Here is a 24344-nt window from a genome sequence, read left to right as displayed (position 1 = left end):
CAAACGTCTTTGATCTAAATGATCCCACTGTTGTTGGACCATTAAACCCAACATTTTTTATATTCTTATTTAATATTGAAAAAAAAAATCCTATTTATTGTAAATGATTCATTCGATGTAATTAGTTGAACAAAAGTTGCTATTTTACCCATAACTGATCAGGTGTGTGTGTGTGTGTGTTTATACTTTTTTATACAGTGTTAGTGTGTAAATGGGCGCAGTTGATCAGATTTCATAAGCTATGAACATATCCAGTAAGTTCATCATCCATTTTATTTGAAGGATTTGCTTAAGATGAAAGAAATTTTTTTTAATTATTAAATAATAATTAAGAAAGTTTGTTTTTCCTTTTCTTCAAACTAACATTTTGGACGGCTACATGGTCACGATGGAAAAAAAGATGGACATTGTCTATGTATTGTTTAATGTTTTAAAATGAATTATTAGTATTTGTACGTGATTTGACTTGTTGACACATGCAATTGGTAAATGGCCACCTTTTATTGCAAACTAAGTACCATCTGGAAGAGTGCTCGCACGGTAAGGGCTTTAGAGTGAAACAAGATGTGTACAGTCAACAACTGCAATTCTGATTCAACACTGTTTGTCGAATAGCAAGCAGAAATACAAGAAGAAAAAATAAAAAAAACAAACAGTTTTTCTCTTCATTAGAGGAGGAGGAGGAGGATTGTGTTAAATTTACATGAAAAAGAAAATCTCAAAATTGTCTGAAACAATTGTTCACTTTAAAAGGTTTTAAAATTGTGACAAATGTACAAGGGTCGTTCCAAAAATGGTGCACCCTGTTTTGTATTCCGCCCGAATGGATCAGAGGGAATTGCAAATTGTATTGTTATGATGACAACTTATGCATTCATGACCTGAAAGTTCAATCTCACTGCAAATATTGATGGTGTGAGACTTTAAGAAAGCAGCCCTGTCATGGACTAGTGTCGGAAGCAGCTATGCGTCATTAGATTGCTGACAAAAATGCATTGAGAATGGTGGTGATTATGTAGAAGAATAAATTTTGGCGCACAGAAGGTTGCTCGTTTTAATGGTATCATTCCTGTCTTTGTAGCTCTTCAACTTTTTGAGTGAAAAAATAAGAGGCATTACTTTTGGAGTGACCATTGTCTCATTGAAGAAGAGTGAATCTTGTTAAAAAATATTATTTTCTTTATGCTCATAGATGAAAAAAATAATTTTTCTGCACTGTCCATTCTGATTGGTGAGCGCTGATAATTCTCATATTCCAGAATCCAGTTCTTTGATTTATAAATGAACAGTTATTAAAATTAAAATATGGCGTCACTAGGAGACATATTATTTCACCTGGCATCAAGTTCAATTTAATGCATCGGTCATTTAAGTCATTAAATGATCGTTCAGTAACTAGTTTTTCGTCGTTGTCAAAACAGCAACAAAAAAATTACATAGCCCTTACAATTGAGTTTTTTAACGATTGAACACATTTTAACATTATTGCTTATATTTGGAATTGTTAACGCATACTATATGCTACAACACTATCCTTTCTATTTCTTTTTTTGTCGACACGTTTGTTTTGTTGTTGTTTTTTTTGTTTGTGTGTGTGTGCATGTACGTACGATATAAATCCTTCTAATTGGGGCTTTGTATTGGTTGGACTACTGTTCCCTTCAATTATACAGGTCCACAGTGTATATAAAAGGGGTTACTCTTCCCCCCTCTCTCTCTTGGTCTCTCTGCACATATTTTCCTTCGCAAATGGTATTCATTTTTGTTTGTGCATGCTTGTGTTTGCGCGTGCGTGCGTGTGTTTGTGTTCGATTCTGTTGCGTCTGAGAATGTGATAACATTTCTTCTTCTTAACCTTCTATTCTTTAATTATCCATTCATTTGTGTTTTGTTTTCTGTTTTTTTTTTTTTCTTACACAATTTAATTATGTTAGGGCTGGAATCTTTTATTTATTTATTATATTTTTTTTAACCTTTCAACTTGAAAAAAAAAACGTATATCCAATATCTCTTTCTCCCCCTCTCTAACACCCACACACACACACACATTTTTATTTTTTACTTTATAAAATCTATTATATCCTGACTCTTGTCTGTGCCCCACATAATCTGTAATGTATGCACACAAACACACACATATTTTTACTTTTTAAAATCTATTTTTATTTTTAGAGTAAGTTATGTTTTTTAGACGCTAGCTGTTCGTCTATTTTTTAAGTATACGAAATATCCCCGACTGTCGCCTATGCCCTGCGTAATCTGTAACATATGCACACACACAGTTATTATTTCAGTACAATCCATCGCCATTGAATGCGATCTTAAATAAAGCCAGGGTAAAATTTCAGTATTAAATGTTTAATATTTGTTTGATTAAAATTCACACCAAAACTAATTAACCGATCATTATCAATTTTGGAGCATATCTGTTAGGTGCAGGGGGATATCTAAATATGATCTATAATTTGTTCCCCTTAGTATCATGAGAAAAATGTGGAAGCCCTTTATCCTATTCCTTCATTTTAAAATAAACACTTTATTTTGTTTACTTTTATGGCCCTGGGCAACGCCGGGTAGCCCTGCTAGTTATTAAATAAAATAAGAACGATTGGAAAAATGTAATAAAAAAGTGTACATGCACAACGGAGATAGAAAGAGAAAAAAATGAATGAACTGATTTGTCTTTTCATCACTTCCGGTAGCAGCCATGCTGGAAGTTAGGAAGTATGTTAGCAGACTATAACCGCTATTGTTAGAATTTAATAAATGTCCTCTTGTGTCGATAATTCTTGTCTCACAGTTTTTTGCCAATTGTTCATTTCTTTATCTTTTTCTTTGTTTTTAGGTTGGTGTTGGTCTTCCGTCTTGGAGGTGTATCGTGTGATGTGACTGTTATCCGTGTGGCTGATGGCCTTTATTCCATTGTCACAGGTGGTTCAGATTATAAACTCGGAGGCGACAACTTCACGGAGGTTTTACTTAAACATCTACAGGGTGAATTCAAAAGGTGAATTAATTTTTCAGATTAAAATTTTAAAAATCTGTTCGTTTGTTCTACACCCATGCAGCCATAAAAATATTGGCATTTCTAAATAATTTTTTTTTTAAGTTTTAATTTATATTATTTAAGGATAGAACCACAAAAAGGGAAACAGATGAAAATTAGTTTGAAATTTTTTTCCCCTTTACTCCAAACTGATGTTTTAAAAAACACTATGTTAATAAAACAGATGTATGTAAGTATGTATGTCTGTGTAAAAAAAATATTTAACTGATAAATTCTTAAACTATTGAAATTGTAATTATACACCAAGGATGGTTTATAATGTGTAAAATCTTTGGTTTGGATGGCTGATAAGCTTACAGAAATATGTTGGCAAGTTGAAATACAAAATGTTCATTTCAACTTGCCGATATATTTCTATTACTTCTGTGCATGTACAAATTCATTCATTGAAGTGGTTCAGTTTTAAATTTCTCATTTTGTGACTGAGGACAGAACAGATATTACACTTTGAATTATTTATTTGTAGAAAATATAAAGAATTTACATTTTAAACAAATTAGAAACAAAGCTATTAAAAGAGGGGGAAGGAGTTATCAAAGGAGGTTGTTAGTCATCCTTGGTCTATAGTGATGAAAATGTGTATCCTATTCTTAACTAAATTCATCTTGGTCACCAAAATACCACATTTACTCGTGGGGACATCTTACTTAAGATATCTTGAAATTTATTATTTTTCAAAATTCTATTTATGTACAAAAATTTATTGAAATAGGACAGGGAATGGGGCAGAAATAAAAACAAAAAATTCATATACTACGCCTTGACCAGATAAAATAAAATTCCTTTTGTATCAATAGTTTTTTCATTTAAATCTTCCTTTTTAAAATTTATTTTGGTTGCAACCAAAATTTGCTGATGCTAAGAAAATTCCTTAATAAATCTTGCATTAATAAAATCAAATAATATGCACAAAAAACATTTTTTTTTACACACAAAAAATTTTTTTTAAAGACTTTATTAATTTTGTACTAAGGCATTTTTTAAATTCTACAAAATGTTTTATTTTTATCCATATAGACAATGTCGGCATGATATCAGTGACAACAAACGTTCTCTTGCCAAACTGCGACGTGGTGCGGAGATGTGCAAGCACACACTCTCGACGGTCAGCAATTCACACTGTTCCGTTGATTCTCTCTATGAAGGAATGGACTTTAGTACAAATGTCTCGCGGTAAGTTGCTACACCCGACATCTCGCATACAGTGCCATTTTCCCCACTTTTATTTTCTTTGATTTACTTCTGACAAAAATTAAAAAAAATTTTTTTATTGGTCTTATATAGTCCTTTAATGGATGCAGACTGTGTGTGTGCATGGCACTAATGCTATGTGGTTTTAACTGGCCTCCTCCGAAGGAGAAAGTTTTATGGGAGTATGAAATTCACAAGCGGTCCCCAATCGCATGCAGACTGAGGTGTATAGTTCTATGCAGTTTCAAGAGGTATGCCCTCCTAACCTTCTTGTTCTTTGAGAAGTTGGCTTATTGTTAATCGCCTGTGGCACCCTTATCGGGGAATGCTGATGAGACTGTCCAAGCATTATTTTGTAGTCCAGAATGCTCTTCCCTTAAGATGGTGGCTTTTCAAATTGCACCTTCCTAACCCAGTGTTACATTTTCTTGTCATGGGAGGTTGATAAACGATGCCACTTGGGCTGATGCTGTGGTCTGGATGCAAATGGGAGGTGGAGACAACAGTCTATATACTTGATTCAATCTTAACTGCTGATGCAATTCTCTACCTATATAAGAGCCATGTACGTTCAAGTATTGCTGTCACATCTGGGCAGGAGCTACTAGGAAGACCTTATCCTGCCTTAACAGAGTTCAGAATAGGCTTCGTAGTCTAGTAGGAACGACCTTTTCTCTTCCCTGTAACCTCTTTCTCACAGAAGAGACGTTGCGAGCCTGTCTGTTTTATCGTTATTTACATGACAAGTGCTCGTCTGAGCTCCAATCTATGGTTCTCCCTTGCCAAACATTCATGAGAAACACTTGTTTGGCTGTAAACACTATCAATTTCCCCCACCCTTTATCTGTGTCTAAACCTAAATGTAGATTCCATGAACAAAGCTTTCTTAGAACTGCATACCTGTGAAACTGTCTTCCGTTTGGCTACTTTCCAGCTGACTACAATATGGCCGTCTTCAAGTCCAATGTAAACAAATTCTTGATGAGCCTTTCCCCTAAGTAATCCAATTTACGAAATTTACACTTCTAACGATTACTATATTGTCCTTTTGACGACTGTACACTTTTTAACCCTTATTCTCGAGTGGACTCTGGGCCTTGATAAGTGGTGATACCTTTGTAAAAAAAAAAAAAAAAAGAAATTTTCACTGTTCAATCACAAAACCTGCTCTTGCATTTTCTCTTTTCCAATTTATTTGATTTTATTTTTGTATCCATTCCATTGTTTTTGTGCATACCTTAATCTCTATCCTCTCGACCATAGAATTTATTTTTTGATTTAATTTTTTAATCTTTATCATAGTTTGTAGACTACATCAATAATTATTGGCAGTTAATGTGAAAGTAAAATACATGGACTATTAAAATCAAGTTTTATGCAAATATGTGATAAAAATCGAATTTGAAATAAAATTATGAATCCTACGTGATTTCAAAAATAATGTTTCATTTAAGGAACAATGGTAGGAAAAAGATTAACTAATGCAAAAAAAAAAATTGGTTTTGTCTATTTTTTAAAACTTGCAATATTATATTCAATATTGTATTCAAATATTCAATATTGTATTCAAATATTCAATATTGTATTCAAATATTCAATATTGTATTCAAATATTCAATATTGTATTCAAATATTCAATATTGTATTCAAATATTCAATATTGTATTCAAATATTCAATATTGTATTCAAATATTAAATAATGTATTCAAATATTCAATATTGTATTCAAATATTCAATATTGCATTCAAATATTCAATATTATATTCAATATTGTATTCAAATATTCAATATTGTATTCAAATATTCAATATTGTATTCAAATATTCAATATTGTATTCAAATATTCAATATTGTATTCAAATATTCAATATTGCATTCAAATATTCAATATTGCATTCAAATATTCAATATTATATTCAAATATTCAATATTGTATTCAAATATTCAATATTGCATTCAAATATTCAATATTGCATTCAAATATTCAATATTGTATTCAAATATTCAATATTGTATTCAAATATTCAATATTGTATTCAAATATTCAATATTGTATTCAAATATTCAATATTGCATTCAAATATTCAATATTGCATTCAAATATTAAATATTGTATTCAAATATTCAATATTGTATTCAAATATTCAATATTGTATTCAAATATTCAATATTGCATTCAAATATTCAATATTGCATTCAAATATTCAATATTGCATTCAAATATTCAATATTGCATTCAAATATTCAATATTGCATTCAAATATTCAATATTGTATTCAAATATTCAATATTGCATTCAAATATTCAATATTGTATTCAAATATTAAATATTGCATTCAAATATTCAATATTGCATTCAAATATTCAATATTGTATTCAAATATTCAATATTGCATTCAAATATTCAATATTGTATTCAAATATTCAATATTGTATTCAAATATTCAATATTGTATTCAAATATTCAATATTGCATTCAAATATTCAATATTGCATTCAAATATTCAATATTGCATTCAAATATTCAATATTGCATTCAAATATTCAATATTGCATTCAAATATTCAATATTGTATTCAAATATTCAATATTGTATTCAAATATTCAATATTGTATTCAAATATTAAATATTGTATTCAAATATTCAATATTATATTCAAATATTCAATATTGCATTCAAATATTCAATATTGCATTCAAATATTCAATATTGCATTCAAATATTAAATATTGTATTCAAATATTCAATATTGTATTCAAATATTCAATATTGCATTCAAATATTCAATATTGCATTCAAATATTCAATATTGCATTCAAATATTCAATATTGCATTCAAATATTCAATATTGAATTCAAATATTCAATATTGTATTCAAATATTCAATATTGTATTCAAATATTCAATATTGTATTCAAATATTCAATATTGTATTCAAATATTCAATATTGCATTCAAATATTCAATATTGCATTCAAATATTCAATATTGCATTCAAATATTCAATATTGCATTCAAATATTCAATATTGCATTCAAATATTCAATATTGCATTCAAATATTCAATATTGTATTCAAATATTCAATATTGTATTCAAATATTCAATATTGTATCTAAATATTCAATATTGTATTCAAATATTCAATATTGCATTCAAATATTCAATATTGCATTCAAATATTCAATATTGCATTCAAATATTAAATATTGCATTCAAATATTAAATATTGTATTCAAATATTAAATATTGTATTCAAATATTCAATATTGTATTCAAATATTCAATATTGTATTCAAATATTCAATATTGTATTCAAATATTCAATATTGCATTCAAATATTCAATATTGTATTCAAATATTCAATATTATATTCAAATATTCAATATTGCATTCAAATATTCAATATTGTATTCAAATATTCAATATTGCATTCAAATATTCAATATTGTATTCAAATATTCAATATTATATTCAAATATTAAATATTGCATTCAAATATTCAATATTGTATTCAAATATTCAATTCAAATATTCAATATTGCATTCAAATATTCAATATTGTATTCAAATATTCAATATTGTATTCAAATATTCAATATTGTATTCAAATATTCAATATTGTATTCAAATATTCAATATTGCATTCAAATATTCAATATTGTATTCAAATATTCAATATTATATTCAAATATTCAATATTGCATTCAAATATTCAATATTGCATTCAAATATTCAATATTGTATTCAAATATTCAATATTGTATTCAAATATTCAATATTGCATTCAAATATTCAATATTGTATTCAAATATTAAATAATGTATTCAAATATTCAATATTGCATTCAAATATTCAATATTGTATTCAAATATTCAATATTGCATTCAAATATTCAATATTATATTCAATATTGTATTCAAATATTCAATATTGTATTCAAATATTCAATATTGTATTCAAATATTCAATATTGTATTCAAATATTCAATATTATATTCAAATATTCAATATTGTATTCAAATATTCAATATTGTATTCAAATATTCAATATTGTATTCAAATATTCAATATTATATTCAAATATTCAATATTGCATTCAAATATTCAATATTGCATTCAAATATTCAATATTGTATTCAAATATTCAATATTGTATTCAAATATTCAATATTGCATTCAAATATTCAATATTATATTCAAATATTCAATATTGTATTCAAATATTCAATATTGCATTCAAATATTCAATATTGTATTCAAATATTCAATATTGTATTCAAATATTAAATATTGCATTCAAATATTCAATATTATATTCAAATATTCAATATTGCATTCAAATATTCAATATTGCATTCAAATATTCAATATTGCATTCAAATATTAAATATTGTATTCAAATATTCAATATTGTATTCAAATATTCAATTCAAATATTCAATATTGCATTCAAATATTCAATATTGTATTCAAATATTCAATATTGTATTCAAATATTCAATATTGTATTCAAATATTCAATATTGCATTCAAATATTCAATATTGTATTCAAATATTCAATATTGCATTCAAATATTCAATATTGCATTCAAATATTCAATATTGTATTCAAATATTCAATTCAAATATTCAATATTGCATTCAAATATTCAATATTGCATTCAAATATTCAATATTGCATTCAAATATTCAATATTGTATTCAAATATTCAATATTATATTCAAATATTCAATATTGCATTCAAATATTCAATATTGCATTCAAATATTCAATATTATATTCAAATATTCAATATTGCATTTAAATATTCAATATTGCATTCAAATATTCAATATTGCATTCAAATATTCAATATTGTATTCAAATATTCAATATTGTATTCAAATATTCAATATTGCATTCAAATATTCAATATTGCATTCAAATATTCAATATTGCATTCAAATATTCAATATTGTATTCAAATATTCAATATTGTATTCAAATATTCAATATTGCATTCAAATATTCAATATTGTATTCAAATATTCAATATTGCATTCAAATATTCAATATTGCATTCAAATATTCAATATTGTATTCAAATATTCAATATTGTATTCAAATATTCAATTCAAATATTCAATATTGCATTCAAATATTCAATATTGCATTCAAATATTCAATATTGTATTCAAATATTCAATATTGTATTCAAATATTCAATATTGTATTCAAATATTCAATATTCAATATTGTATTCAAATATTCAATATTGCATTCAAATATTCAATATTCAATTCAAATATTCAATATTGTATTCAAATATTCAATATTGTATTCAAATATTCAATATTGCATTCAAATATTCAATATTGCATTCAAATATTCAATATTGTATTCAAATATTCAATATTATATTCAAATATTCAATATTGCATTCAAATATTCAATATTGTATTCAAATATTCAATATTGTATTCAAATATTCAATATTGCATTCAAATATTCAATATTGTATTCAAATATTCAATTCAAATATTCAATATTGCATTCAAATATTCAATATTGCATTCAAATATTCAATATTGTATTCAAATATTCAATATTGTATTCAAATATTCAATATTGCATTCAAATATTCAATATTGTATTCAAATATTCAATATTGTATTCAAATATTCAATTCAAATATTCAATATTGCATTCAAATATTCAATATTGCATTCAAATATTCAATATTGCATTCAAATATTCAATATTGTATTCAAATATTCAATATTGTATTCAAATATTCAATATTGCATTCAAATATTCAATATTGTATTCAAATATTCAATATTGTATTCAAATATTCAATTCAAATATTCAATATTGCATTCAAATATTCAATATTGCATTCAAATATTCAATATTGTATTCAAATATTCAATATTGTATTCAAATATTCAATATTGTATTCAAATATTAAATAATGTATTCAAATATTCAATATTGCATTCAAATATTCAATATTGTATTCAAATATTCAATATTGCATTCAAATATTCAATATTATATTCAATATTGTATTCAAATATTCAATATTGTATTCAAATATTAAATATTGTATTCAAATATTAAATAATGTATTCAAATATTCAATATTGTATTCAAATATTCAATATTGTATTCAAATATTCAATATTATATTCAAATATTCAATATTGTATTCAAATATTCAATATTATATTCAAATATTCAATATTGCATTCAAATATTCAATATTGCATTCAAATATTCAATATTGCATTAAAATATTCAATATTGCATTCAAATATTCAATATTGCATTCAATATTGCATTCAAATATTCAATATTGCATTCAATATTGCATTCAAATATTCAATATTATGTTCAAATACTATTAATGTATTGTTCATGAAATTTAAAAATGTTATCTTACACAATTTTCATTTTCATCATGTCACGTCACCCCAAAGACAATCTCATTACTTATTTATTTACTGCATGGTCTAACATCTTCTGTTCCCAGCTGCTAAGATCAAACACTTTCTTGTATGACAAAAAGGGTTTGAACAAGTTTATTTGAAGCAAAAAAGACATATATAATTTTTATGTAAAAGTTGAAAATGAAAATAATTAAAATTTTTTTATAAATCTTTATACATATATATTTTCATAAATGTTTTCTTTAAAAAAAAAAACAAACTATTTCTTTTTTCTGCAGGGCCCGATTTGAAAGTTTGTGTAACAGTTTGAAAACTCGATGTTTGCAGAAAATTGATGAAGTTCTTTCTGAAGGTGGAATCTCCAAATCTGATATTGAAAAGGTAAAACGCAATAAAAATAAAAATTCTGATGTGATTTATGCACTTTAATGCTTTATGAAAAGAAAAAAATTATAACGTTTGGTCTACGGAATACTGAACACAAATGTGTTAACATCCATTCTGTAAACAGGTTTTTTTTTTTTCAACCCAGCAGAAAGATTGAACTTGTTACCTTGTATAGAATAAAAATGAAAATGCTTTTTTAGATTTCTCTATTTCAACTGCGGGTTGCAATTGATTCTTTTTGCCACATACATTTTTTTTAAATTTTCTTATCATTTTGTGATGGTTGGGGATGGGATATCCTTACAGATGTCAGACATTCACTCGCTATCTCATACATTACAACCCAGCAACTTTTTTAAGATTCTAACCATCCTTTTAAGTGGAATTGTTTGAATCTTTCTTGCACTTGGTTCATGAGGTATATTTGCCAGATAGTTTTTGAAATTCTTTTTCACGAGTGTGGTTGCTCCTATAATTACTATTAATTATATATATATATATATATATACACACACACACACATATATCTATACATGAGAGGTAAAAAAAATACTGAAATAGCAAGGATCTATGGAAAACATAAAAAAAAGATTGGAATCTTTAGAAGAAGATTCCAGTTTTCTTTTTCATGCCGTACATAGAACCTTCGTCTTTCATTATTTTTTTCCTCTCATATATATATATATATATATATACTAGCATGGGTGCCTGGGTGTTTGGAGGTGTGTGTTGAGCAAAAAAAAAAAAATGGTAGTAGGAAGGCAGGCTCAAATCCGTACCGCGAAGGAGGAAAAGAACGGAAAAAAAAGTGACGTCTTTGCTGTTACGACCACTGCCAAACCGGATGTGACGTAGATTTAAATTAAGGCTAGACAATCGAAAAGAGGGGATGACTTTCGAAAATATTGGTAAAAAAAGCGACCCTCCCTGTAGAAAAGTGTCCAGTTGAGTGAAGAAATTAATGTTTTTAGCCAATTTTTCAGTATTTGTCATCTGAAGGGTCGAGCTTCAAAACGATACTGATCTTGTGAAAATTCGTCGCCTCTGTTGAAAGTTTTAGGCAGACATGCAAACATACATACATACATTTATATATTGGTAGCTCAAATTTTCGACCCAAACCAATTAAAAAGCTTGCCCTATCTCTGAATATCCTTTATGTAAAATTTCAAATTTTTAGACCAGAAATTGTGTGAGTAATTTGGTAGAGACTGCAGAGGTCAAATTTAAAAAGAATTTGACCCCTATTATGACCCCTTAACATTTATTGTTTTGGGCTGAAATCAAGTTATTAAGTTGGATCCATGTTCAAGGAACCTATATTTAAAATTTCAATTGTTTATACCAAAAATTGTGGGAGGAGTTTGGTAGAGTCCTTAAAGGTCAAATCGTTGAACTTTGACCCCTTAACAGCCAAATTTCTCTGTAAATGGATTACAAAGATTTTCTCAAATCTCCATACCCTGTATATCAAATTTCGAGCCTGTAGACTGAAAATTGACAGAGTTATTATGTGGGGAAATGTACACAGACAGACACACACAGATAGACAGACAGACAGATACTTTCACTTTTATATATACTAGCATTTCAGCCCGGCGTTGCCCGGGTGTTTGGATGTGTATGTTGAGCAAAAAAAAAGTGGTAGTAGGAAGGCAGGCTCGAACCCGTACCGCAAAGAAGGAAAAGAACGAGGTAAAACCTAACGTTTATGCTGTCACGACCACCGCCAAACCGGAAGCAACATTTTTTAAAAGTAAGGCTAGACAATCTAAAGGAGAGGATAACTTTAAAAAATATCGTCGAAAAAAGTGACCCTCCCCCCTGTAGAAAAGTGCCTAGTTGAAGGGGAAGATATTAATATTTTTAGCCAATTTTTCGATATTTGTCGTATGAAAGGTCGAACTTTAAAATGATACTGATCTTGGTAAAATCCGTCGCCTCTATTGAAAGTTTAAGGCAGACATGCAAACAGACATACATACATAAATTTATATATTGGTAACTAAAAATTTTCGACCCAAACTGATGAAAAAGCTTGCCCTATCTCTGAATACCCTTTATGTAAAATTTCAAATATTTAGACCAGAAATTGTTTGAGTAATTTGGAAGAGACTGCAGAGGTCAATTTTTTAAAACTTTGACCCCTATTATGACCCCTTAAAATTTATTGTTTTGGGCTCAAATCAAGTTATTAAGTTAGATTCATGTCCAAGGAACTTATATCTAAAATTTCAAGTGCGTAGACCCAAAATTGTGGGAGGAGTTTGGTAGAGTTCTCAAAGGTCAAATCGTTGAACTTTGACCCCTTAATCGCCAAATTTCTGGCCAAAAACCGATCACATCGATTTTCCCAAATCTCAGTACCCTTTATATCAAATTTCGAGTCTGTTGAGTAAAAATTGACAGAGTTATTGCGTAGGGAAATGTACACAGACACAGATACACAGACACTTTCACTTTTGTATATATATAGATATATATATATATCTTCCCACCTGACTACAACCTGGATGTCTTCAAGTCCAATGTAAACAAATTCCTGATGAACTGCCCCCTTAAGTAGACACTTTTATTGAATCCCCACACTAACGTACTGTACTTGCAATGACCTTTATCCCTGAGTGGCTTCTGGGCATTGATAAGTGGTGATCACCTTATAAAAAAAATATATATATATATATATAGGTAAATTAAATTCCAATGATCAAAGAACATATCAGTCCACAATCATAATTTATTATATTATATTATTATATTTTTAATTATTTTACTTACAATATAGGCGAATGTCTATATTGTTTTCATTATTGTGTTACACGTGCTTTGTTCTGATAGAAAATATAGTCCATTCTGCAATCATACAACTCATCAAAGGAAAACACATATTAAACGTTGCCGCAAATGAAATAGTAAGAGTACTAAAAATGAGGAAGATTAAAATTAAAAAAAACTTGAAAACACTAAAAGATGATATTCAGAGAAAAGACCCCCTACCCCTCCCCAAATAGACATTCCATCCAACTCGGGAAAGATATTACGATACAATCTCGAATTTATTGTAGTAAAGCTAGAAGCGTTGGCTCAAAAGAATTACACTTATTAAAAAAAAATACAGAAAAGTTTTTATGGTCTACCTACTGGTCATGGAACAAAGATGTTATATTCCAAAAATCACGTAAATTGACCAAGCATTTTTTATTTTTTAAGAAAATCAAATTTTATGATTTTTAGCAATCAAGTATTTTTTACTTGTGGAGAAATAGATAAATCTTGTTAGTTGAATTGAGTTGTCCGCCCTTATGAGTTTCTTGTCATAAAATTTGATTTTCTTAAAAAGAAACAAAACAAACTATTTGGTCAATTTACATGATTTTTGGAATAACGTCTTCATTTCATGATGAGTACATGCATAAAGATTTTTTTGTATTTTCTGCATTTGTTAAAAAAATAAGTGTGATCTGTATAAAAAAACAGTAGATGTCTGTGTGTAAATATTTAACCAATAAACTGTTAAACTATTGAACATAACATTGAACAGGAAACTGTAAACATATTTCTATTTCTTCTAGCTCGGATGTTGTTTTATGGAAAAGGCGGAATTAATAAATATACAATAATATATATATATATATATATATATATATATATATATACACACAATAATTAATAGTAATAAATAGTGATATTCACAAATAGAAATAAAAATAGGTTTATAGCTCCTAAAATTTGTGCTAGAACTGTCCGCAAGGACTTGTAGCACAGTGGTTAGAGTATTTGGATAAATCAATTGTAAAAGAAATATTTTCCTGAAGGTTGAAGGTTCAATTCTCAGTGTGGTGACTGAAAAATACAATTGCGAATTATTTAGAACCTTTATCCAGTCATGGCTAATGGAACGAGAGCATGCTACCTCTGTGAAGTAAATAAAATTAAATTCCTGAGTTTGACAAGATACATCAACTGAAATGTCCGATGGATCTAAATAATACAAATAACCAATCCTCATCTCAAAAATTCGGAAACGTTAAAATATTTTAACATATTTTACAACCGGGCAAGACACCCCACTCCCTCCCCTCGTTAGTTCTAAATAAGATATTTGTTCATCCACCTCCAAGAAAACTCTATAGAATTACAACTATATGCAGCTAGAAACCATTGAATAGCTAAATATGGAACTATTGTTAGTTAACTTAGTAATTAGACACATCAAATATTAACTAAATGAAGATTTGCCATAATAACCACTCAATTAACTCCCGGACAGATATAATATTTATATCAAGATGTATAAATTCTGCCAAAAACGAATTAAAATTGCAGATAATCATACCTGTTTCTTTAGATTTAGTATTTTTTCATTTTAACTAAACCACAGAGTTATCGATAACCGACCTTTATATATTTTTACAATTCGAGAACAAAAAAAAAATGATTTTGGGGAGACAATTCTGAGTAGAAATCAAACATTATCTCCCTTGTAATTCAAACCCTTTACGCTACTAATGAATCATGGCATGACATCTACCAAATTATCTTATCGATATTTTGGCGATTCTTTTATAATAGTGAAAATTGAAATACTGAATTGCAAGTAAAACCAATGGTATCTTAATTGCCACGCCACAGTAATAAACATATCCCAAACTTATGAAAAACGATAAAGTAGAAAATTAATTATTAATGAAATAGTTTTCAAAGACAATTAGCAAAAATTAAGTTTTGCTAAAAAATGAAACTGACTTCGAATTGTAACAAGCGAGGTAATTATTTTCTGAAAGGTTTGAAAATCTTAGGCCAATTTAGCAAAACTCAATTTCAACTAAGTGTTTTTGAAAACGGTTTTCGTTTATAATTAAGTTTCTACTTTATTTTTGCAATTTTTGGATATGTTCATTACCGTGACATAATTAAGTAGGTACCATTAGTTTTATTTGAATTCCATGTTTCAATTTTCTGAATTCCACTATTATAGTGAAGAAGCACCCATATTTTTTCATAATTTTACATCTCCTCTGTGTGGTATGAAGCTTGAAGCTCAGTTATTTATACATAACTTTGCATTTCACAAATGTGATGCCCTCGAATGAGGAGCTACATATTCTAAAATATAATCATCCATGGACAAGTGTTTTGTTGTTTTTACGCCTCAGTAATGTATCTGAACCTAACAAGATTTGAAACTGATACTTCAGGGACTGAAATCCAAGGTTCTTCTACTAAGCCAATATCTGCTAGTGATAGAATATATCCGTTTTTATAGATGTCATTTATTTGTTTACTAACAAGGAGACCCGATGTTGCCCGGAATTGAATGACAATGAATGTTTCACACTTTCAATACTTTTCTTGTCATCGAAATTGGTGAAATCATCCATTTTTCAATAAAATCGATTGACTGAGTTCAAATTCTATTAGATTAATTGAAATTGATTTATACAGTGGTTCCTTTGAAAGAACAAACTCTCAATTTCACCATAGTTTTGAATCGTTTATAATAAGTATTCCAATACAATAACTTGTTTTTCAGCATTATCTTAAAATGGGTTGATGTGCCATAAAACTCCAAACATTTACAACAAATTAACAATTAACGTTAATGAAAAGATAATTTAGTCATTAAATACGCCTATATATATATATATATATATATATATATATATATATATATATATATATATATACTTGTGCATCTTGTGACTTTTTGCAACGTAATTTTACAAAGTCGCAGCATATGTGAAATACAATGTGCTTTTTTGTAAATCGGAAAAGACAGAATCACCCCTGGAAATTGGCCATGGACCCCCAGGTTGAAAAATTCATATTGATTTCAACTATTTTTCGGAATAAGCCACTCTTATCCCTGATAAATAGTTCTTTTTTCTTTTTATTTTTTTATTTTACCCAAACCTCTATCTCTTTCCAACGTGTAGAAACAAGATGCATTTCTGTGTTTATATAAAAGAACATTTTTTGGTTTCCCAACAAATGAGGGATTGAATCAAGTAATTTACTCCCACTTGTCTCAATATTCATGCCTTGGATTTTTAAAATATTTTTTTGCAAAAACATTAGTCATGGTGAAAGTAAATTTTTGCCAGAATGGATTATCCAGGATAACTCTGGTTGGCCCCTTAGACAACATTACAGGGGCAAAATTGCCTCAAATTGTTCATCCATTCATTTGTTTTCACTTTTCTCAATAACGACTCCTTGGATTTAAAAAAATTTTTTGCACAAATATTAGTCATGGTGAATGTAAATTTTTCACTCCGTATGCTCGACTTATTTAAATGCATATTGAAGAAAATGTGTGAAAATAAAATTTTCATTAAAACTCGGAAACCTTCATATTTATCGATTTGAAGAACTGAATTTCAAGTTTAATTAAATTAATATTTAATTTGTAGCTATCATTTGAATATTTATTAAAACCTTTTTATTTTTTAATTAACCTGTGGGTCATGCACATTATCTATATAATATTCTGATTGTTCCTTCCTTATGCTTTGAAAAAGAACAAATACATTCTTTGAAGACCAAACTGCTTCAAAAAGGCCAAATTCACGAAATTTAGCTTTAAAATGGCCAATCTGGCAACTCTGGACAAGAATATGAGTGACCTCTCTTTGATGTAGCTTCATTTTTGAAAATCATTATAATATATGGTCGTTGTTGTAATGGTGTGAGAAAGGACATCATAATAATGTAAAGCGGTTCTTCAAAGAAAGAAGTCAGCGAAACGTTACATAAAAGAGAACGTTCAAAAGAAACAGCAAAAAGAACATTAAGATGTGCTTGACTAAAGGAGTAAATAAAAGATTGTATTTTGCAATTTGATTTTATTATTTGTATTGAACTATGTAGCACAATATTACTTTCTGACTATTTATTAGTACTTATTAATTTATCTCATTTGAGTCAATTTTATATTTAAAATAAAATGGACACTGTTTTCATAGAAATATTAATAAACTTATATTTACTGCTTGTTATTGTATTTTTTTTTTTTTTTTTTGTCCCAAAATCTTTTGGGGGCTATCCAGAAAACTATCAGCTTCATCAAAACATATTTGTTGATTAAATGTATTTCTCATTCTGTGGAATTTCCATGGGTCTTGCTAGTCATGAATAATCTTATATCAATTGTTTTGCTTATTTTAAAAAAAATTTTGTGCTGTATGAATGCTTGTAAATTCTGTTTTGTTATTTTTATAGGTGATCGTGTGTGGTGGTGGCGCCAAGACGCCTCTTGTCCAAAAAATGGTCTCTGACGCTTTCCCTCATGCAAAACTCATAAACAGTATTCCTCCCGATGAAGTCATTGCAATGGGAGCAGCTAAAGAGGTTGGAAAACTCTTGTCCTTCTTTCAGACATTTTTATTCCTTTTTAAATTAAGCATTTTTTTTTTTAATTACTTAGAATTACACTTAATTACAGAAACAAAATCAGAGAAAAATCTTTGATGTATTCACTCGTCACGGAACGACGATGTCATATTTCAAAAATCATGTAAATTGATAAAGTATTTTTGATTAAGAAAATCAAATTTTATGATTTGAGCAAGTAAAATGTTTTAATTATTTTGAATACAAACAAAATCTTAGTAGCTGAATTGAATTGTCACTCTTAAATTTTAACACATTCTAAAACAAGACAGTTCTTCAAAGCAGTGGTGGAGTCTGTCCTTGTTTACGGTGCTACAACTGAGGCATTCACCAAAAGAGTGGAAAGAAAGCTAGGTGGCATGTACACCCATATGCTACAAACAGTGTTAAATATATTTTGGCAAGAGCATCAATAATCACGCCTTGAATTTTTTTGAAATTTTGCACAAACATTAATCATGGTAAAAGTAAATTTTTGTCAGAATGGATTATCTGGGATAACTCTGGTTGCCACCCTACGGGCCATTATAGGGGTAAAATTGTCCCCAAATCATTCATCTGTTTTTGTCACTTTTCTCAATAGCCACGTCTTAGATTTTTTTGAAATATTGCACAAACATTAGTCATGGTGAAAGTAAATTTTTTTACTTGTGGAGAAAGATCTGCTCAGCTTGTTTACTTAGTAATTATTTTTCTACTCTCGTTTTTTGTAATTCTTACTATTTTTAACATGACACGTACATACATACTAGTGTTTTTACTGAAAATATATTTTTCTTTTTAGAAATCCACTTTTTTATTTTTAAAGTCATGTTCACCTCAAACGAGGCAAAGCCGCTTGAATGTAAGCGATTACTATTTGGGACCATGTTAAGAGGAGATGAACGAGATGTTTTACATTATATTTAAACTTCTGCAGTCTAGGAAGCAGATAACAGGGAGGGAATTCCAAAGTCTAGTAGTCCGAGGAAAGAAGCTTTTCGGCATCTAGAGGCCTCTACGATGAAGGAGTGGGGGTTTGTCAGAGGTATGTACATTGAGGGGGTACAAGTGTAATGAGTTCATCAGAACACATTCCATTAAAATACTTGTAAAACAGGCACAGGGATGGGACAGGGGTTGGAGTTTAGTTGACAGTGCAGGACCTATTAGATTAGAGTTTTTTTTTTAACCTTGTCACCAACCTAGATGTGGCAACAGTACTCCATGCATGGGTGAATGGTTTTGTAGTAATATGATGTCAGATGTGAGTAATTTTCTAACACAGTAGAAGGAACCTTTGCAATGTCCTGAATGCATTTGTTCTAGTTCATGCTTCCTGTGAATGTTAAGTCAAGGAGTTTGTAGGAAGAATTCTTAGGTAGGATTTTATTAGTCATGGGTATCAAAGGTTGAGAATGCTTTTTGTAATTTGTTAAAGGAAAGAAGCTTAATCTTAGTAGCCATCCATTTACGATCGGCCTCATTTCACTACAGACTGGAGATTGTTTTCTAAAGATTCTACCTTAGATATGCATACTTTTGTTTTTCTCTAATGGCTATTATAGAGCATTGTACCATCGGCAAATATATCTTTCAAACGCAACAGGGAAGTCGTTTATAAATATCAGGAAAGATAGAGGTCCAAGGATCGACCTCTGAGGCAATCCTGCATTAATATTATGCTTTTTGGATGTATGTCCATCAAGAACAACCTGGGTTTTCTTTTTGTCTAAGAAGGACTAAATTATATTTAGCATTTGTCCAATAATACCGTATGATTTAATTTTCATTAGGAGCCCTTCATGTCAGATTTTGTCAAAGGCTTTAGATATATTAAGGATTAAAACCTTGACTTCCCCTCTCTTATCCAGTGCATGGTATATGTGATCAGAAATGACTGTATTTGCAGTAGAATGAAATCCATACTGTCAGTCAGAGAGATTAACTTTTCGAAAATGGTGGACTAGTGCTTGATTAATAACTTAGATTTTAGTTAAGAGGGAGAGGAGACTTATAATGCACAAGCATCCTGTTTTTTTTTTTTTTTTTTTTTTTTTTTTTTTTTTTTTTTGGAGGATCTGAAAATGTCTATCAATCTATAAAATATTTGACAGTGCCCTATTTTCTGCTCTATAAATATGTCATATATAGTGAGGATATTTCTCCGTAGCAATGTGTTGATAATTTTTTGCAGGTTTCCATTTCTATACAGAGCCACAGTCTCCGCACTTTTGTATTCCTGAAGAATTATAATGTTAAAAACAAATTTCAGATTATTTTCAGATTTTCATTTTCATCTCCTTATGTTTCTCATTTGTTTTATCTGAAAATCAATTTAGTTTTGAATTCTATCATTTTTTGTTTCAGGCTGGAATTTTGAAAAGCATGAAGACAAAATTGATTCCAGAAAAAGATCATCAATGCCAACTTGAAATTCTGTCACAAGCAATTGCTGTCAAGGTAAGACGTGTTTGTTAATTTTTAGAGAAAAAAAAAAAAAAAAATTTAAGACCCAGATTTTATTTTTTCAAATATTTTCAACTAGTCAAACATTTTTTCTTTCTTTAATAATAATAATGAAAAAATTTTCAAATGTAAGATTTGAAATGCTTTCAAGCTTCAATGTGACCGATGGACATATCAAGGCTCTGATGCATCCAAGTATCTTTATAAGATGTGTCTATTTCATGTGCATATTTAGAAAAAAAAAAAGTATGCTATTCCAACCAACTGCAACAAAACTTTTTTTTTTTTTTTTTTTTAAGAGATCCAAGGATTCATCTCACTAAATCTTGAAATTCTTTGGTCACAAAATGTTTTCTGTGTTTCATTAAACGGTTTTCTTGTTTTTTCAGGTGCGTGAAAATCGGGAGAAAAATTCTTACAAGGATTTCCAAACGGTTTTTACGAAATCCACGCCCATTCCATCACACCAAAAGTTTGTGTTTTCTGCATCTTCAGAAGAGAGTGCATTTTTCTTAGATGTTCTTGAATTGGAAGACAAACCTGAGGAAGATCTAACAAATGGTCAAGAAAACCTGGATAAAGTTTTGGCATCGGTAAATAAAATTTTCTTGTCTAAATATTTTTGCTAAAATCCATGTTTAAAATCGTTGCCATTGTAGATTTCTGTGGAAGATAATTATTCCATGTAAGAATTGGCCATTTTTAGCTGCGGACAAAATCTAAATCAGGAACGGATAGACATCATTTGAAAGGAGATTAACTTATTTCTCTTTCTCACTATCGGATCCAAAGTGGCTCTCAACCTAGATGGGTTGAACTGGTTTCCCCTGAAGAAAGAAGTATCTAGGGAATATGAAATTCACAAATAGGTTTGAGTCACATGCATATCTCTATTAAGGAAGATGACGACATTATGTTTTTGCAGGGGTGTGTCAACGTCCTCCTACGTACAGCAATATTAAGTCTGGCTTTATTCCAATTGGTCACTCGTGTGGTACTGACCAGGTTCAATGTTGCTTAACTTTGGTGATCTAACAAGAATCGGTGTGTTAGCATGATGCTGTATAGCCATATTGCTTTCTCACATTTTCCATTTGATAAAAAAATCAAATCGAACAAATTTTTGTGCTGCATACAATAAGTTCAAACGTTACAGGTAAAGTAGAACCCCGGGATACGGTGGCCCTAGGATATGTTTTTTTTTTTTTTAAGGTTACGATACCCCCCCCCCCCGTTATATTTACCCCGCCTTATGGTGTTATTTAATTATATATATGTGTATTATATACTGTACTGTATTTTGTTACTAATTTTTATTGCCATATCCTGGGGTTCTACTGTACTTGTTAAGACCTTGGATTTTTTTGCTTTTGTTTAAGAATTTTAATCCATTCAGAGTTGGATTTTAGTTTCATTACTCTAAAGAATTATACATTGGTATAACAACTCCTGTCTGGAAAGCTTATGGAATGTTATGCTGAGGTATAAATAAAGTATATCTTATTTAACTTTTAATGAAAATAATAATTTACACATACATATATAATGGCTTAGGATCTTGCAGTAGATTATATCCTTTTAAATATTATATCAGATAGAACCCAATAATGTTGTAAATTCATTCCTAAAATTTCCTACTTTATTTGGCAAAACTCATCAGGATTTTAATCACGTAAAAATATTTGTAATTATTTCAGTAAAAGTTGAAAGAATTAGCCTATTAATATTTTGTTTTTATCTTTCAAAAGGTGGTGATGAAAAATATTGCCCAAGAAGCTGCAGTTTCGACCTCATTTTATTTAACAAAGTAAGGAACATTTGTTAATTCTTTTATCTTCTCTTGTAAAATCTGTTACTATCCAATTTTAACCCATTACCGCCAAATTGTACTTTCAACTTGCTTTTCAAAAATAATCTTTCCCTTGATTCAAGAACATAAATTCATGATTAAAAAATTTATTTATTGCAAAAAAACATGGCAGTAAATGATCATTGAAGATGTTAGTGTTCTTAAAAAAAAAAAAATTGCCGATTTACAAATATTCCTTTCTTTTTAGTTGGAATCCTTTGAGATGAGTAATTTGTATATTTATCTATTTTGCGAACTATTATCCTCATCTTTAATGATGTTTTGGTCAACTATTCCTCTGGCCTTTGCCAGGTGGTTAACTGCAATGAGATAAGAATGCTGAGTCTGTTAACTGTATCCTCAGTAATTACTGCCTTTCATAGTTGTCGTCTCACCATGTTTTGCCCAACTATTCCTCTGGCTGGCTTTGGTAGGATTGAAACCGTTATCTTCAGACAATGCTTGCCTGGAATCGTAGAGATTCAACGCCTCTATCCACGAAGGATAGAGGCGTTGAATCTCTATGGTTTTATGTAAAGATAGTGGTTTCAATCCTACCATAAGTCAGCCAGAGGATTAGTTGGCCAAAACATGGTAAGACGACGACAACTATGAAAGGCAGTAATTACTGAGGATGCAGTTAAATAGACACAGCTTTCCTATCTCGTCGTGGTTAACCACCTGATGAAGGCCAGAGGATTAGTTGGCTGAAACATTGTGAAACAACAACTATGAGGATAACAGTCTGAAAAATTTTATCTGCCACTTTTTTTTTTTTTTCGAGTGGCAACTATTCTCATGTTTCTGACCTTTTTCATGGGTTCAGTTAGAAATTCTGTATACCATTCAAAGTTCGAAAAGATACATTGGCTGAAATGTGAGAATAATAATCTGAAATATCTAAATCATCTGTCACATCGTAAGCTTGTGCCTATTTTGTATCTGTTAATTTTACAATGTCCTACATCATCATTCTAAGTGATTCCCACCGAAAGGCTGATGAAAAGGACAAGAAATCAAATGTTAAAGCAATCTATCATCTTCAAATGTATTCGCTTTAAAACTACAAGATTACAAGTCAAATAGCAAAAACTGTGCGGCACTTGTTTAAGAGTAATATTAACTTGAGACACAAAATGTTAATGTTTTTTTTTCTATGAAACTAATTTCAAGATTGTCTATTATTAGCATTAAAATGTTGACACTTTTTTCTTTTGCAGAGAAAGATTCCTTGAAGTGATTTGTCAAGAGGAAAGCACAAATAAAAGGTTGACACTTCAAATTCCAGTGCGGTAAAAAATAAAATAAAAATAAAAAATAAAGCCGCAGTTTATAAAATATCTGACTCTTCCATTTTGTTGAAAAAGAAGACAGCAGGACTTGCTCAAATGATTCCATCTTATCCAGTGTTTTTTTTTTGTTTTTTTAAAACAAATCTGCCAATCAAAAATTAGGAGATAATAAAAACACATGTACAGATTGTTTTTTGTTTATGATTTTTTAATTTTTTTGTTAGATTTAAAAATAAAAAAATGTCTTTCAATCCTGGTAATAAGATAAAAAATAACTT

General features: G+C 28.9%; 1 protein-coding gene across 1 annotated transcript in view; it reads left to right on the top strand.

Moving 5' to 3' along the window:
- Positions 1–24254, top strand: part of LOC145278287 (heat shock 70 kDa protein 14-like) — a 50285-nt gene extending 26031 nt beyond the window's left edge. The window contains exons 7-14 of the mRNA XM_080130581.1: positions 2846–3007; positions 4085–4240; positions 10977–11079; positions 18307–18435; positions 20827–20919; positions 21315–21518; positions 22674–22732; positions 23995–24254. Coding sequence (XP_079986707.1) covers positions 2846–3007; positions 4085–4240; positions 10977–11079; positions 18307–18435; positions 20827–20919; positions 21315–21518; positions 22674–22732; positions 23995–24070 — 982 coding nt within the window. The 3' untranslated portion in view covers positions 24071–24254. The remainder of the gene's footprint in view (positions 1–2845; positions 3008–4084; positions 4241–10976; positions 11080–18306; positions 18436–20826; positions 20920–21314; positions 21519–22673; positions 22733–23994) is intronic.
- Positions 24255–24344: the final 90 nt, after the last annotated feature.

Source organism: Euprymna scolopes, chromosome 1 (assembly GCF_053919585.1).
Source record: "Euprymna scolopes isolate OS-2025 chromosome 1, ASM5391958v1, whole genome shotgun sequence".
Classification (NCBI taxonomy): domain Eukaryota; kingdom Metazoa; phylum Mollusca; class Cephalopoda; order Sepiida; family Sepiolidae; genus Euprymna; species Euprymna scolopes.
This window is presented reverse-complemented; position numbering and strand designations above follow the sequence as displayed.